Here is a 12,257-nt window from a genome sequence, read left to right on the forward strand (position 1 = left end):
GGCAGAGGGAGAATCAGGCTCCGCACTGAGCAGAGAGCCTGATGTGGGGCTCGATCCCCGGACCCTGGGACCAAGACCTGAGCTGAAAGCAGACGTTTAACCGACTGAGCCCCCAGATGCCCTGGGAGAAATGATTCTAAAGGAAGAACCAGGACCCAAGAAACGCTGAGAGGCCTGTGTAAGGTGCTCCCAAGGTGATTCTCAGGCTCTATAATACACCTGACTCAGGACTCCGAAAATCTGTTAAAAGATTAAAATTGGCAAAGGGAAAAGGGCATGAGCAAAGACCAGGAGAGATCAGGCACGAGCTTCTGAACATCATCTCCCAGGGGAGTTCTGGGGGTCCACGTTACTCTCCCAGCCATGACCTATGACAACAAATGTGTGGTGTTTTCAATCCGGGAAACATCTGAGTCTTGGTTTTTATTGAGGGTCAGTCCTATAAGCAGGCAGTGCCCTCCTGGTGGACCTCAGCTACTCAGACTCCAGAGCAGAAACAAATCACACTGTTAGCAGAAACTAATCAAGTTAATATGATGTGACCCAATGCTTCAAGGATACAAAACCACTCTGACTGGGGAGAACAATCAAGGGCTCAGAGCTCTTCTCCCAGGAGCTAGCCAAGGGCCAATCCCGAGGACAGGTCTTTCTTGGGAATATGCAGGGTTTGAGCAGTCCGGACCTCCTGAGGCAACCACCCCTTCCTTTCCAGTCCCTAACCAGAGGTGTGTGGCCCCCCACCCCTCACCCCGAGGTCTTTCCAATACTTCCTACATCAGCACCAACTTGAGGATCCAATCTCATTTCCATAGTGGGGTTCACTGGGCTATAGGATGAAGACGTTAGGCTCTCCATTTCTACGTTATTTTAAAAACTGTGATGGAAAACATAAAATTTACCATCTGCACCATTTTTAAGTGTATAGTTCAATAGTTTTAAGTATATTCATATTGTTCTGCAACAGAGCTCAAGTCTTCTTGCAAGAGTGAAACTCAATACCTGATGAAAACAACTTCCCATTGTCCCCTGCCCCCCGCCCCAGGGGACCACCATCTTCCTTTCTGTCTCTACCAGTTTGGCTACTTTGGGTCCCATGTATAAGTGGAGTCACACAAGATTTGTCTTTTCTTTTTTTTAAGAGATTTTTAAAATATATTTGACGCTGAGAGAGATCACAAGTAGGCAGAGCAGTAGGTAGAGAGAGAGGGGGAAGCAGGCTCCCCGCTGAGCAGAGAGCCCGATGTGCGGCTTGATCCCAGGACCCTGAGATCATGACCTGAGCTGAAGGCAGAGGCCCAACCCACTGAGCCACCCAGGTGCCCCGAGATTTATCTTTTGGGGACCGGTTTATTTCACGGAGCATCGTGCCTTCAAGGTTCTCTAGGTTTGTGGCACGTGTCAGAAGTTTCTTCCTTCTTAAGGCCAATTAATATTCCATTGCTGGTATAGGCCACACTTTTGTTCATCCGTTCACCCACTGATGGACATCTGAGTTACTTCCGCCTCTCAGCCCTGGTGAAAAAGCTGCATTGAACCTGGGTGTGCCAATATCTCTTTGAGATCACACTTTCCGTTCTTTTGGATGTATACCCAGAAATAGGATTGCGGGTCATAATGCTGACTCTATTTTTCAAACATGGAGGGACCGCCATACTGTTGTCCACAGCGGCCGCGCCATTTTGCATGCCAACCAACAGTGCAAAGGGTTACTGTTTCTGCACACATTCACCAACACCTGTTTTTTTCTTCCCTTTCTTTTTTTACCCCCCCCCCAGTTTCCATCCTAACAGGTGTGAATTTTTATGTTTTTAGTCTATGAAAATAATCAAGAAATTAGCCTTGACCGATATCTCATAGTTGGACTACTGTTGGCCTTGGTGGGTATGTGCGCAGGGACATGAATTGTAACACTGCACGACACTGTGTAAAATGTAAAACAACACATTTTTCAGAGGGCCAAAGGAACGTGTCACCCTTGGGGTGAGGGATGCTTTTGGTGCTGGAGAAGCCCTCCTTCTGATTCACTTTAATTTATTACAATTATTTCAGCCAAGTTAATAGGTTTCAGGATGATATTACCCAGCTTTAATTACACTAATCTTTAAATTATGATCAAAGAACCCTCACAAATATAATCTGCAAAAACCCACAGATAAAAGATAACATGATTCATGCGAACCCGAGCAAACATGTGAAAGTAACGGGTACTCCTGCTTCTCCAAGGAGCGCTGTACCCCCTTCTCCAAGGAGCTCTGTGCCTGCCAAGGTGTTTACATTAAAACAATGACCAGCTGATAAGAAGTTGCCCCTTCCCCCAAAAGAGGAGGAATTAAGAAAACCATTGAAATTAGAGATTTATATCTGCTTAGGAATAATGAAGCCTATTGAAAGGTGTATCATCTCTTGGGACATTAAGACATTAGCTAATGGGAGTGTGTGTGTGTGTGTGTGTGTGTCCGTGCATGCACACATCTGTGTACACACTAAAATCTTTTATTAATAGGGGCACATGATCAAAATGTTTGGAAACAACTGCTCCATAGAGAGGTTTGGGAATTACAGGGGTCTCTGTTTTTTATTACTGGCTCTTTCAGACCAAGACCCGCAAGTGTGGAGGAATGAGTTGGAGGAGTATGCTAGGACAGTCGTCATATATGGAGAAGGGAATGTGGCATTGTTAAGAGAGAGTGAACTTTTTTTTTTAAAGATTTTATTTATTTATGTATTTGTCAGAGAGACAGAGAGAGAGAGGGAGAACACAAGCAGGCAGAGTGGCAGGCAGAGGCAGAGAGAGAAGCAGGCTCCCCGCTGAGCAAGGAGACGGATGTGGGACTCGATCCCAGGACCCTAGGATCATGACCTGAGCTGAAGGCAGCGGCTCAACCAACTGAGCCACCCAGGCGTCCTGAGAGTGAACTTTTTTTATGTTTAAAGATTTTTAAAAAATTTTTTTGAAAGAGAGAGTGTAGGAGCATGGGGGAGCGGCAGAGGGAGAGGGAGAATCAGGCTCCCTGCTCAGCAGGGAGCGGGACACGGGGCTTCAGCCCAGGACCCTGAAATTATGACCTGAGCTGAACACAGACATTTAACTGCTTAACCCACTGAGCCACGCTGGTGCCCGGAGAGTGACCTTTAAACAGAATCCCAAGATTTCCCAAATCACTTATGATTTCCCAAATTACTTGAACAGTTGACCCTGCTGTTGTGCTAACATCGCCTTGTAATCGGATCCTCTCTGGGCCTCAGTTTCTTCATCTGAAAAATGGGTGCATTGTTAGCATTTCATCAGGAAGGTTCTGAAGAGGTGGGCATGGTACACTACACAGCAAGCATTCTCCAGGAGCAGCCAGGCTGATTAGCGAGCCATTTTTGTTTTCAAGATTTTAGAACCAGAAAAATAGTATGTGCATACCCATTGTAAAAGTCCTATGAAGACTATACAAAGAGGTAAGAATTGCCCCTACAGATGTCAATTATACTACAATAATAATAATAAAAAGAGAATCAGTCTAACTCTCCCCTCAAGGGAGTATCTCAAGGGATACTCATTTCAGTATGTTTCCATTTCCATGAATGGCTACAGGAAATAGCCCGAGATCTGGCTTTGTTTTTGTTTTTTTTTAAATTTTATTTATTTATTTGACAGACAGAGATCACAAGTAGGCAGAGAGACAGGCAGAGAGAAAGGAAGGGAAGCAGGCTCCCGGCCAAGCAGAGAGCCCGATGCGGGGCTCGATCCCAGAACCCTGGGATCATGACCTGAGCTGAAGGCAGAGGCTTTAACCCACTGAGCCACCCAGGTGCCCCTGTTTTGTTTTTTTTAACTTATTTCTTCTCAGGGGTTTTCCAGTGTCAGTAAATTCATTGTAAAGGGAGGGAAAGAGGGAAGAAGAAAGGGAGGGGGACAGAGAGAGAGAGAGAGAGAGAGGAGTGTCTGCATACACCTCCAAGCCTCACTCTTGCTTTCCCTAGCAATATCTTGCTAATCCTCCAAGTCCTGGTCAGAGCCCCCTCCTCCCTGCAGCCCTCTCAGACTGCAACTCCGCGTGTACAGCTTAAACTTTACAGCAACCCATATGAGGTTGGTCCCGTTTTACTGTGGTTTACAGATGGGGAAACTGAGGCTCATCAAGTTTCAATGACTTGCCCAAACTCACACAATTGGGAATGGGAGAGGCAAGGTTTGGGCTCCTTCTCTCTTATCCGCCCCCCCCCCCCACCAGCTTCCGCAGCCCAAGGAGGGCCCAACCCAGCCGTTCCTGCCAGGATCCTGTCATCACCTCCTGTTTCTAGTCTGTGTCTCCTCTAAGAATGTGACCCACCAGGACACACTAAGCCTGGAGCTGAGGACAGCCCTGGAGGCTCCCGGGAGTTTTGCTCAAACGACTGAAGGAAGATATGCATCCTTGCTTGCCGGTCCTAGCCGGGAACTCTCATCTGATAGGGGAAGCAATCACATTTTGGAAAAAACAGCAACTGTTTTTCCAACACCAGTTGGTGTCCCAGCCTCGGTGGATTTGAAAAAATTCAGAGAGCAACTGGTGTCTTTTTCCCTCTCTTCGGTTCCCTTTGTTAAACTGCCATGTGTTCTTGGTGACCAGATTTCAGGCGACGCGGAGACAGGAAGAAGTGGGAGGAGGAGGCAGAAGGCGGGCTCCCTGCTTCCCCAGGACCTTAGCACCTGGTGGGGTTTGGGCTTCTTTGAGGGACTATGGGCCCTGCGTGGGCACTCGGCGTCCTGCTGGGCCTTGTCATTCCTCTGGCTGGCACAGCCCTCGGGATTCCGCTGTGGTACGCGTGCTTATGCCAGGCTCAATCTCTCTCCCCTCCTTGAGCACAAAGCATTGTGCCAATCCGGGAAGCACAAACCCCTGGCTCCCTCCAGGTCTGCACAGAACCTACATTCTCTTTGCTAAAACAACCAGCCCTGCTCGGCAGAGAGAAGGCCTGCCTTCTGCTTAGGCAGAATGTTCGACTCACTGCTTCTGACAGGCCCCAGGCTCATCAAATTCTACTAAATGTCACTTTCAATAAATCCTTGCATGACTTTCCCAATTATAATTATTAATTATAAGCACTGATCCCTCATATAGATCCCTGTGTGCCAGGCACTGTGCTAGGCACTTTTTTTGGCGAATCCTCTTACTTAATATTCGTGAAAACTGTTCAGACTTTTCATTCTCCCCATTTCACAGATGAGAAAACGGAGTCGCACCCAGCTAGTAACATGCCCGAGTTCACCTGCTGGAAGGTGGCAGAGCCAAGTCTCAAACCAGGGTCTTCCTGACCCCAAAGCCCACGCCTTTCGCTGTGGCCCTGTAGCTGGGATCTGACTCTGTCTGTGTTCGCCTTCTGCCCTGCGCCCTCCTCGATAAGACTAAGGCTGATGAGGAGAACTAGCTTGCCCTTCTTTTTTGTAAAATGCCTTTGTCTGCCATGGGCCCTGGTAGGTGGCCCAGGACACCAAGGTGTGTGTGTGTGTGAGAGAGAGAGAGAGAGAATGAGAGAACGACCAGACTGTCCCCATGAGGTAGTGCCTAGAGACTCTCTTCATAATGTCGAGTTAGAAAAGTTTCCTCAATATCCCGAGTCAGGACTACAGTCGCTGGCCGCGTGGGAGACCAAGGTCCCCGCAGATTCCTTTCTGGTGAGAACCCTCTCCCTGGCTGCCAGAGAGCCACCTTCTGGCTGTGTCCTCACGCGGCAGGGAAAGAAAGGCTCTGGTGTCTCCTCCTCTTCTTATCAGACTCTAATCCCGTCCTGGGCCCCCCACCCTCCTGACCTCATCTGTCACCTCCCAAGGGCCTCGTCTGCAAATACCATCACACTGGGAGGGGTAGGGCCTCAGTCTATAAATGTTGGGGGGGACACATTTCAGTCCAGAGGACCCTCTCTTACACTTCTACGGTCCCCTACCTGTCCTGGTGACCTTGGGATGGCTGCAGACTTCCCACGGTCGCCCAGGCGGCTTGGCCAGGGCCCAGGCGAGGCCTGCAGCCTGTGAAGGTATGGACGCTCTCCCGGCTGTCCTCCCTCCTCTGTCAGCTTGCGTTGTCGTCCACAACCCCCGCCCCCGGCCCCAGGTCGAAAGGCTCCAGGGGACCCAGCTCAGGCCTCCGGACTTGCAGCCGTACCGAGTGGGTGGCCGCGGTCACCTCCTCCCTGGGGAGGCTCTGCAGCTTGAGAAGAGTCTGGTGACTGGGCAGACCCGCCAAGCTGCAGGCTCTTCCCTTGTCAGGACAACAGTGGAGAGAGAGAGGAGAGGATGACATTCTCATTAGAAAGAGAGCATACACCAGGAAGACACTGAAGGCACCGCCTGAACAAGTTCAAGTCGACACAGGTCCAGAAGCCCTTATGTGCAACTCTCATATCCAAAGGTCTCTAGACACGAAGCTTTTCTTCATTGACTGGTTGGCCACACATGGCCGACCTGATGGGACGCAGTGCGTGGCACCTGTCCTTATCCGACCCGGAGTCCGTGACCGCATGACCCGTGCCGCGGTTTCCGTGGGGCTGGCCATGGGGCTGGGCCGTGGCCGCGGACGTCCGCTGGAACCCATGGGAGGGGGGCATGCGAGCACCAGCCTGCGGTCAAGTGCATCTGGGCATCAGATTGGCCGATAAAAGGAAACATGTGATGTGCAGAAGCGGGGTGCTTTAATCTCCTGGGAATTATTTTCCAGATACAGAAAAAACCACAAAGCGGTCAAGTCGGATGTCGAACACCATCCATCCCACAGCGGCTCTGTGGATTCCCAGGACGGTGACAGTTCAGCATCCTGGCACTTCCTACTTTGGTGAGGGTGATGCCATCGCCTTCTGGGACAGTGTCAGGGGCTGAGTGTCCTTATAAAACGGGGGGACCTGGACTCGAGGCAGCTGTGTGCAGAGGGAAGACAAGGGGAAGCCCGCAGAGACACCGCGGAGGCCCAGGGCTGCCCGGGACTCCTGGAAGTTGGAAGAAGCAGGCGGGGTCCCCCTCCTACAGGTTCATGGCCCTGCCGACACCTGCATTTTGGGCTCCTTTTTCCTACAGGCTTGGGTGATAAAATTTGCAGCTGAGCCACCCACTTTGTCATGACACCATAGGAAACTCATGCAAAGAGCTCCCCAAAGCCGGCCCCCGGAACCCCAGCTGCGGCTGTGGGACCCGCGAGATGCCAGGGGCTTGCTTCCTCTCTCCTCTCCCCTCAGCTGGCATGGCGTGGGATGGCAAGAAAAAGCTGAGGTAGGGAAAAAAAAAAAAGAGGGAGGCCCCTTCCGCAGCCTGTTTTGGTCTGGGCTTCTGTGTGCCAACCCAGAACAGGAGCCTCGTTCCTCCTGGGGCACCGCGTCTTTACAGGCTTAGTAAGCGTAATCACTCGACATTTCCGCTGACGGCTGGGCTACAGCAGCTTCTCGGCGGGGACAGCTCTGAAGGCAGATTCCCTGATAATTCTCTTTGGTTCTGGGGCTCCCCTGCAGGCTTTGCTCAGAGCCAGACCCCATGAGAATGCCACCAAGTAGAAGAAACTAGTTCTTCGCAGATGACTAGGGTCTGAGAAGCAGCCGGGAGCCAAGCCACGGCCTCCTCACTGTCCTCACGTCAAAGGCAAAGGCCTGAGTGATGCCTGTCTCCCATGGGAGCTTCTAGAGGGGTCCAGCCTCCCTGGTCCTGTCTCACTCATGCCCCACAGGATAGGTCAAGGCAGGGACACAGGAGCTGGAAATCCCTTGGTCTGTCTGGCCCCTGGAATGTCTGTCTGGAAGCTCGGCCTCCAGGCTCCCGTCCCAGGTCACCTGGCCCTCCTTCCTGCCTCCCCCCGCCACCGGAGTCAGGCAAATGAAGTCTCCCCTTCAGGCCCCAAATGGGGATGCGATCTTGGCACTTACTTTTGGAAGAGGACAAAGCTTGAGCCGGGTGGAGGAACTGGGCTTCTGAGTGGGTGTCCTGTGGGCCGAGCTGAGCCTTTCAGGACCGCCGAGCTTGTCGAGGCCAGACCTGAGACATCGAAAGTCAGCCAGAAGTGCTCTCCTCCATGAGAGCAGCAGAGGCCGATCCGCACTGGGACCCATCATCCCTGCCTGTTTCCTCTGAAGCCCAGGGCAGGGCCCCAGAATGTCCCATGTGTGACCTTTGGGCAGGCCTGACAAGCCCTACAGCAACCTCTCTCCAAGGAGACACACTCCTGGATATCCTAAATTGCCAGCGAAGGGAGGCAGGGAAAAAGAGAGGTGCTAATCCGAAACCATCCTGGTGACAAGCCCAGCTCCTGGAGTGGGGAAAGGATACGGCCTCCAGGTTTCTGATTTAACGTTTCCCAACAGCGCATTGCACAGGCCTAAGATCTCACTCCCTGGCTTTCTTCCTTCCAAACTTCCGCCCGTGAAGGAGGGTGCTCCCTGACCTTGGGTTTTTCTCCACAGGACTTCTTTCCTATCTCTGCCCCCCACCCCATCCCATCCAGATCTCACCTAAACCCATGTTTTTGCAGCCTTGACATGCTACTGTCTTCCCAGAATCCTCTCTGTGAGCTCCAAACGCACAGAGCCAAGAAGCCAGGTCCCTCCCCTTCAAACTCAGCAGGTCCAAAGCCAACCTCATGATCCACACCCCCACCCCCAGCCCCCTTCCACTGCCATCCTCTTAGGAAGAAGCTCTGACCCATTAGCTCCTTGCACACAATCCTTGGATGGCTCCCTCTTGCTCTAGCTAAAGTCCAAACTCTAGTGGATCCCCCAGTCTGGATTCCATAGACTTTCCTAGCTTCTATTCCCACCCTTACCCACGTGCAGTGCCTCCTGTTACACCATTGATGGTGGTGGCTTCCTTGTCACAATGCCCAGGGGTGCCACAGGCAGTTAATGCTCGGCTCAGAGTCCAGGGGTGCTAAACATCCTGTCCTTGGAGATGCAGGACACCCGAAAGAAGGCTTTCCCTGCCTCACACCCACTGCCCAGCGCCAGGTCCCACTAGGTTTCCCAGCGGCTCTGGTCCTCATCCTCCCCCGTGCCCTTGGAGCCCCCTCCCTGGCACGCTCTTCCCCAGCTTCTGGCTGGGTCGCTCCCATTTGGCTCACACCCATTTCTTCTCTACATCTACCCTGCATCCCTTTGGCGGACTATCATTCTAACCGGCAGGCTGGGTCAGATATGCCGTGGGGGTACCCCTCTTTTGGGGCCTTGAGGGGCAGGAACTGTGACTCTCCTGCTGGCCCCTCACCAGCACATGAGCTCCTTGAGGGCAGGGTCCAGGCCCACAGAAGACCCTGGAAATAGAGTGAGTGACCCAAGTGTTAGCTTTTCAGGGTCCTCCCATTAGGGTGAGTCTACCTGCTTCTTTCTGCAGGAGCTGTCCAAGCTGGGCCTGAACGGTGACGGGGACGTAGAGCTGCGGATTCTCCAGCTGCCCGTAGATTACAGGGAGGTGAAGCAGAAGGTCACCAGAATCTGGGAAGATCTTAAACCGCAAGTAAACGATGGCTGGGGAGGCAGTGAAGCTGGAGGGGATGGGGTCGGGGATGATGACGTGGTGGAGTCCCAGAGCCTGTAAACACATGGACCCTGGTTCTAGGGTTGTCCCACCAGTAAGGTCCCAGCCAATTTTCTAAGGTTCTGGGTCTGTTCATAAAAGTTTAAGCTGAAATACAGAGTGGATCTTGGAAGAAGATTCTGGAGACAGGGAAGGAGGAAAATAAATGGAATCTTTATTCTTTGCCCGGACTCAGAGATAGTTTCCACCCAACCAATAAGCCCTTGGGTTAGGTCCCAGCCATGGCCATGCAGGGCAGGTTGGCTGTGAGGTGAAGGGAGAGACAAGGACCTTTTGCGCCTGGAAGGGAGGTTGGCAGGTGGCTCATTTGGGGAGGTCCCATCTTCATCACACCCAGCCTTTTTTTATCCGAACAGAGTCACTATATAAAAAAATTGGCACAAATGTCCAAAAAATAGAAAGTCCTGATGATGAGGTTAACACAACACACAGCATCAAACTATTAAGACAACTGCCCCAGGTGTTTGGATAAAATGCAACACGGCTATTTTTTCAAAGAGGAAAAATAATCAGCTCAAAAAACCCCAACAGTGTTTTATCACACTGTTACTTCCTTTATTAGAGTTTCATAAAAGAGAGGGGAGTTTCCCCGGAAATGGTAAGCTGCTCCTGTGCTAGTCTTAGCTACAGGGGGACCCCCCCCCGCCGTGAAAAGAAGGGGAAATACATCACCCATCAAGAATATTTGCCCCTATAATAGTAGTTAAATTAAATGTCACATGGGTTTCTATCCAGTTGTTTTGCATTCCCGCACATTCATGGTTGGAGGGTTGGCGGGGGGGAGAGTCGATGGGGAAGCCCGGAGGTTGTGTGCCAGATCTGGGCTTTGCGATGCTTTGCACCTTGTGCTCTTGCTGGACTTGGACCTTCAGCCATAACCAGGGAGCATATCAGGCCTCAGTTTCCCTAATCTCTTGGCCGCCGCGTGTATGCATGCAGCTCGTTGTGCACATCGGCATGGACGCCTCCGCCAAGGCCATCATTCTGGAGCAGTGCGCCAAGAACCGGAGCTACCGGGACGCCGACATCCGGGGCTTCCGGCCGGCGCGTGGCGAGTGTCTTCCGGATGGCCCGGAAGTGATCGCGTCGGAGGTCAGCATGAAGGCTGTGGGCAAGCGCGTCGCGGTGGAGGGTGTGGAAGTGACCTTTTCTCGAGATGCCGGCAGGTAACTCCCGTGGGTGTTGGGTCCCTGAAGGGGTAGAGGAGGGGAAACGACCGCAGCGCGTCCTCCGACCAGGGTCTCTCCCCGGATGTCCCCTTCCCCATGGGGAGGCCATCCTGCGGGTTCCGGCTGGGCATTTGTTCACGCGGTGCCACCCCAGGGGGGGCTCCTGCAGACCACCGAGTTGTCATCCCCTCCCCGGATCTCGGGTCCAAGGCCCCCGACCCCAACCCCGGCCTTTGGTGCTTGGATAGAGAAGAGATGGGAAGGCATGTTTTGAGAGCCAATGACGCTTGTGGATGCTTTGTTTTTCTTTATGGCAGCCCAGGTTGTGAGTTAACTATTGTGATTTAGCCCCACATAGAGATGAATTTACCTTGGTTCCTCCAAACTCTGACCCCCCGGTAGATAGTTTCTCCACTACGGCCCCCCTCCTCCCCCCACTCCCCAAGAATGAATAAACAAGTGACTCAGTAGACATGAATGAGAGGGGTTCGGGTGTAAAAGTGTTTTGAACTAGTTGCTTGAAAATCTGGTCCCTTCCCAGGCTCTGCTGCTTGCTGATTGTCGGACCGTGAGACCAAGAATCAGTCTCTCCCTGGTTCATTCCCAGCAGTTCTTCTTTGTAAGGCAGAAGAACAAAACCTAATTCTCTCTTGGTGGCAGTCCGAAGTCTTTGTGCTTTGGGGATGCTGCATTGTCCCTTATGCTTCCACTTCCCTGGGATTAGAGGCTGGCTCAGGGAGTAGTAACACAGCATTTCGTGTGGTTGCAGATACGTCTGTGATTACACCTACTACCTGTCTTTGCATCATGGAAATGGGTACGCGGCACTCATCCACGTGCCTCGATTATCCCGTTGGCTCCCAGCCAGGCTGCTGGGCAAAGCCCTGCAAGTCATCATCCAGGACATGCTGGAGGAGCTGAGAAAGCCTGAGCTTGAAGCCTCGTTCGCAGAAAACTCAACCGTGGTGATTCCAGCCCAGGGGAACCAATTGGGGGACTGCTCCTTTAGAGAAAATTAAATGTTTCAATCCTGTGTGCAGAGTTCAGCTGTGCTTTGAGAGACTTTTAAAAAATGGCTTGTAAAACAGTTTACACGAGGAAAAAAAGCTCTGAATTAGCCCAACGAAATCACAAAGGGTTATTTTATTGTCAGAAGAAAGAAGAACACTCTGAAAGGCAGACATTTCACAAGGGATTAACTAGCTTCAGTTATGGTTTTCATGACAATAAAATGAAATCCTAGTAATTTTTTTTTTTTCTCTTAAAAAGACTGCGCAGGGGCCTGTGGAATCCTGCCCAAATTGCTAAGACCGCAGACCTGTTGGGCAGAGCTGCATGTGGTGGGTTGATCTGTGACCAGCTGGCCAGGGGGAAACATGGGGGAGGGGGGGAGCAGCCGCTTGGCACCCCTCCCTGGCTTCCACCCTCATGCATCAAGTGCCATGTGCTGCTTCTAACCCTTGAATCTCTACGGTTTGGTTTTTCTTTTTCTACTCTTTTTAGTAGTAAAATTGTATTTAATATACAACATAAAATTTACCCTTTTAACCATT

At 51.6% G+C, this 12,257-nt stretch overlaps 1 protein-coding gene across 5 annotated transcripts in view; it reads left to right on the forward strand.

Moving 5' to 3' along the window:
- The window catches only part of PGPEP1L (pyroglutamyl-peptidase I like), a 34,413-nt gene extending 22,156 nt beyond the window's left edge, over positions 1–12,257 (forward strand). For 2 of the 5 annotated variants that reach the window (XM_080808987.1, XM_080808988.1), the window contains 3 exons: positions 9,332–9,454; positions 10,475–10,701; positions 11,474–12,257. In XM_080808987.1, coding sequence (XP_080665113.1) covers positions 9,332–9,454; positions 10,475–10,701; positions 11,474–11,723 — 600 coding nt within the window. In that variant the 3' untranslated portion in view covers positions 11,724–12,257. Of the gene's footprint in view, positions 1–6,686; positions 6,801–6,886; positions 7,232–9,331; positions 9,455–10,474; positions 10,702–11,473 lie in introns of those variants that run through there. The other 3 variants (XM_080808985.1, XM_080808989.1, XM_080808986.1) reach the window with 3 other exon arrangements.

This window comes from Martes martes, assembly GCF_963455335.1.
Source record: "Martes martes genome assembly, chromosome: 7".
Classification (NCBI taxonomy): domain Eukaryota; kingdom Metazoa; phylum Chordata; class Mammalia; order Carnivora; family Mustelidae; genus Martes; species Martes martes.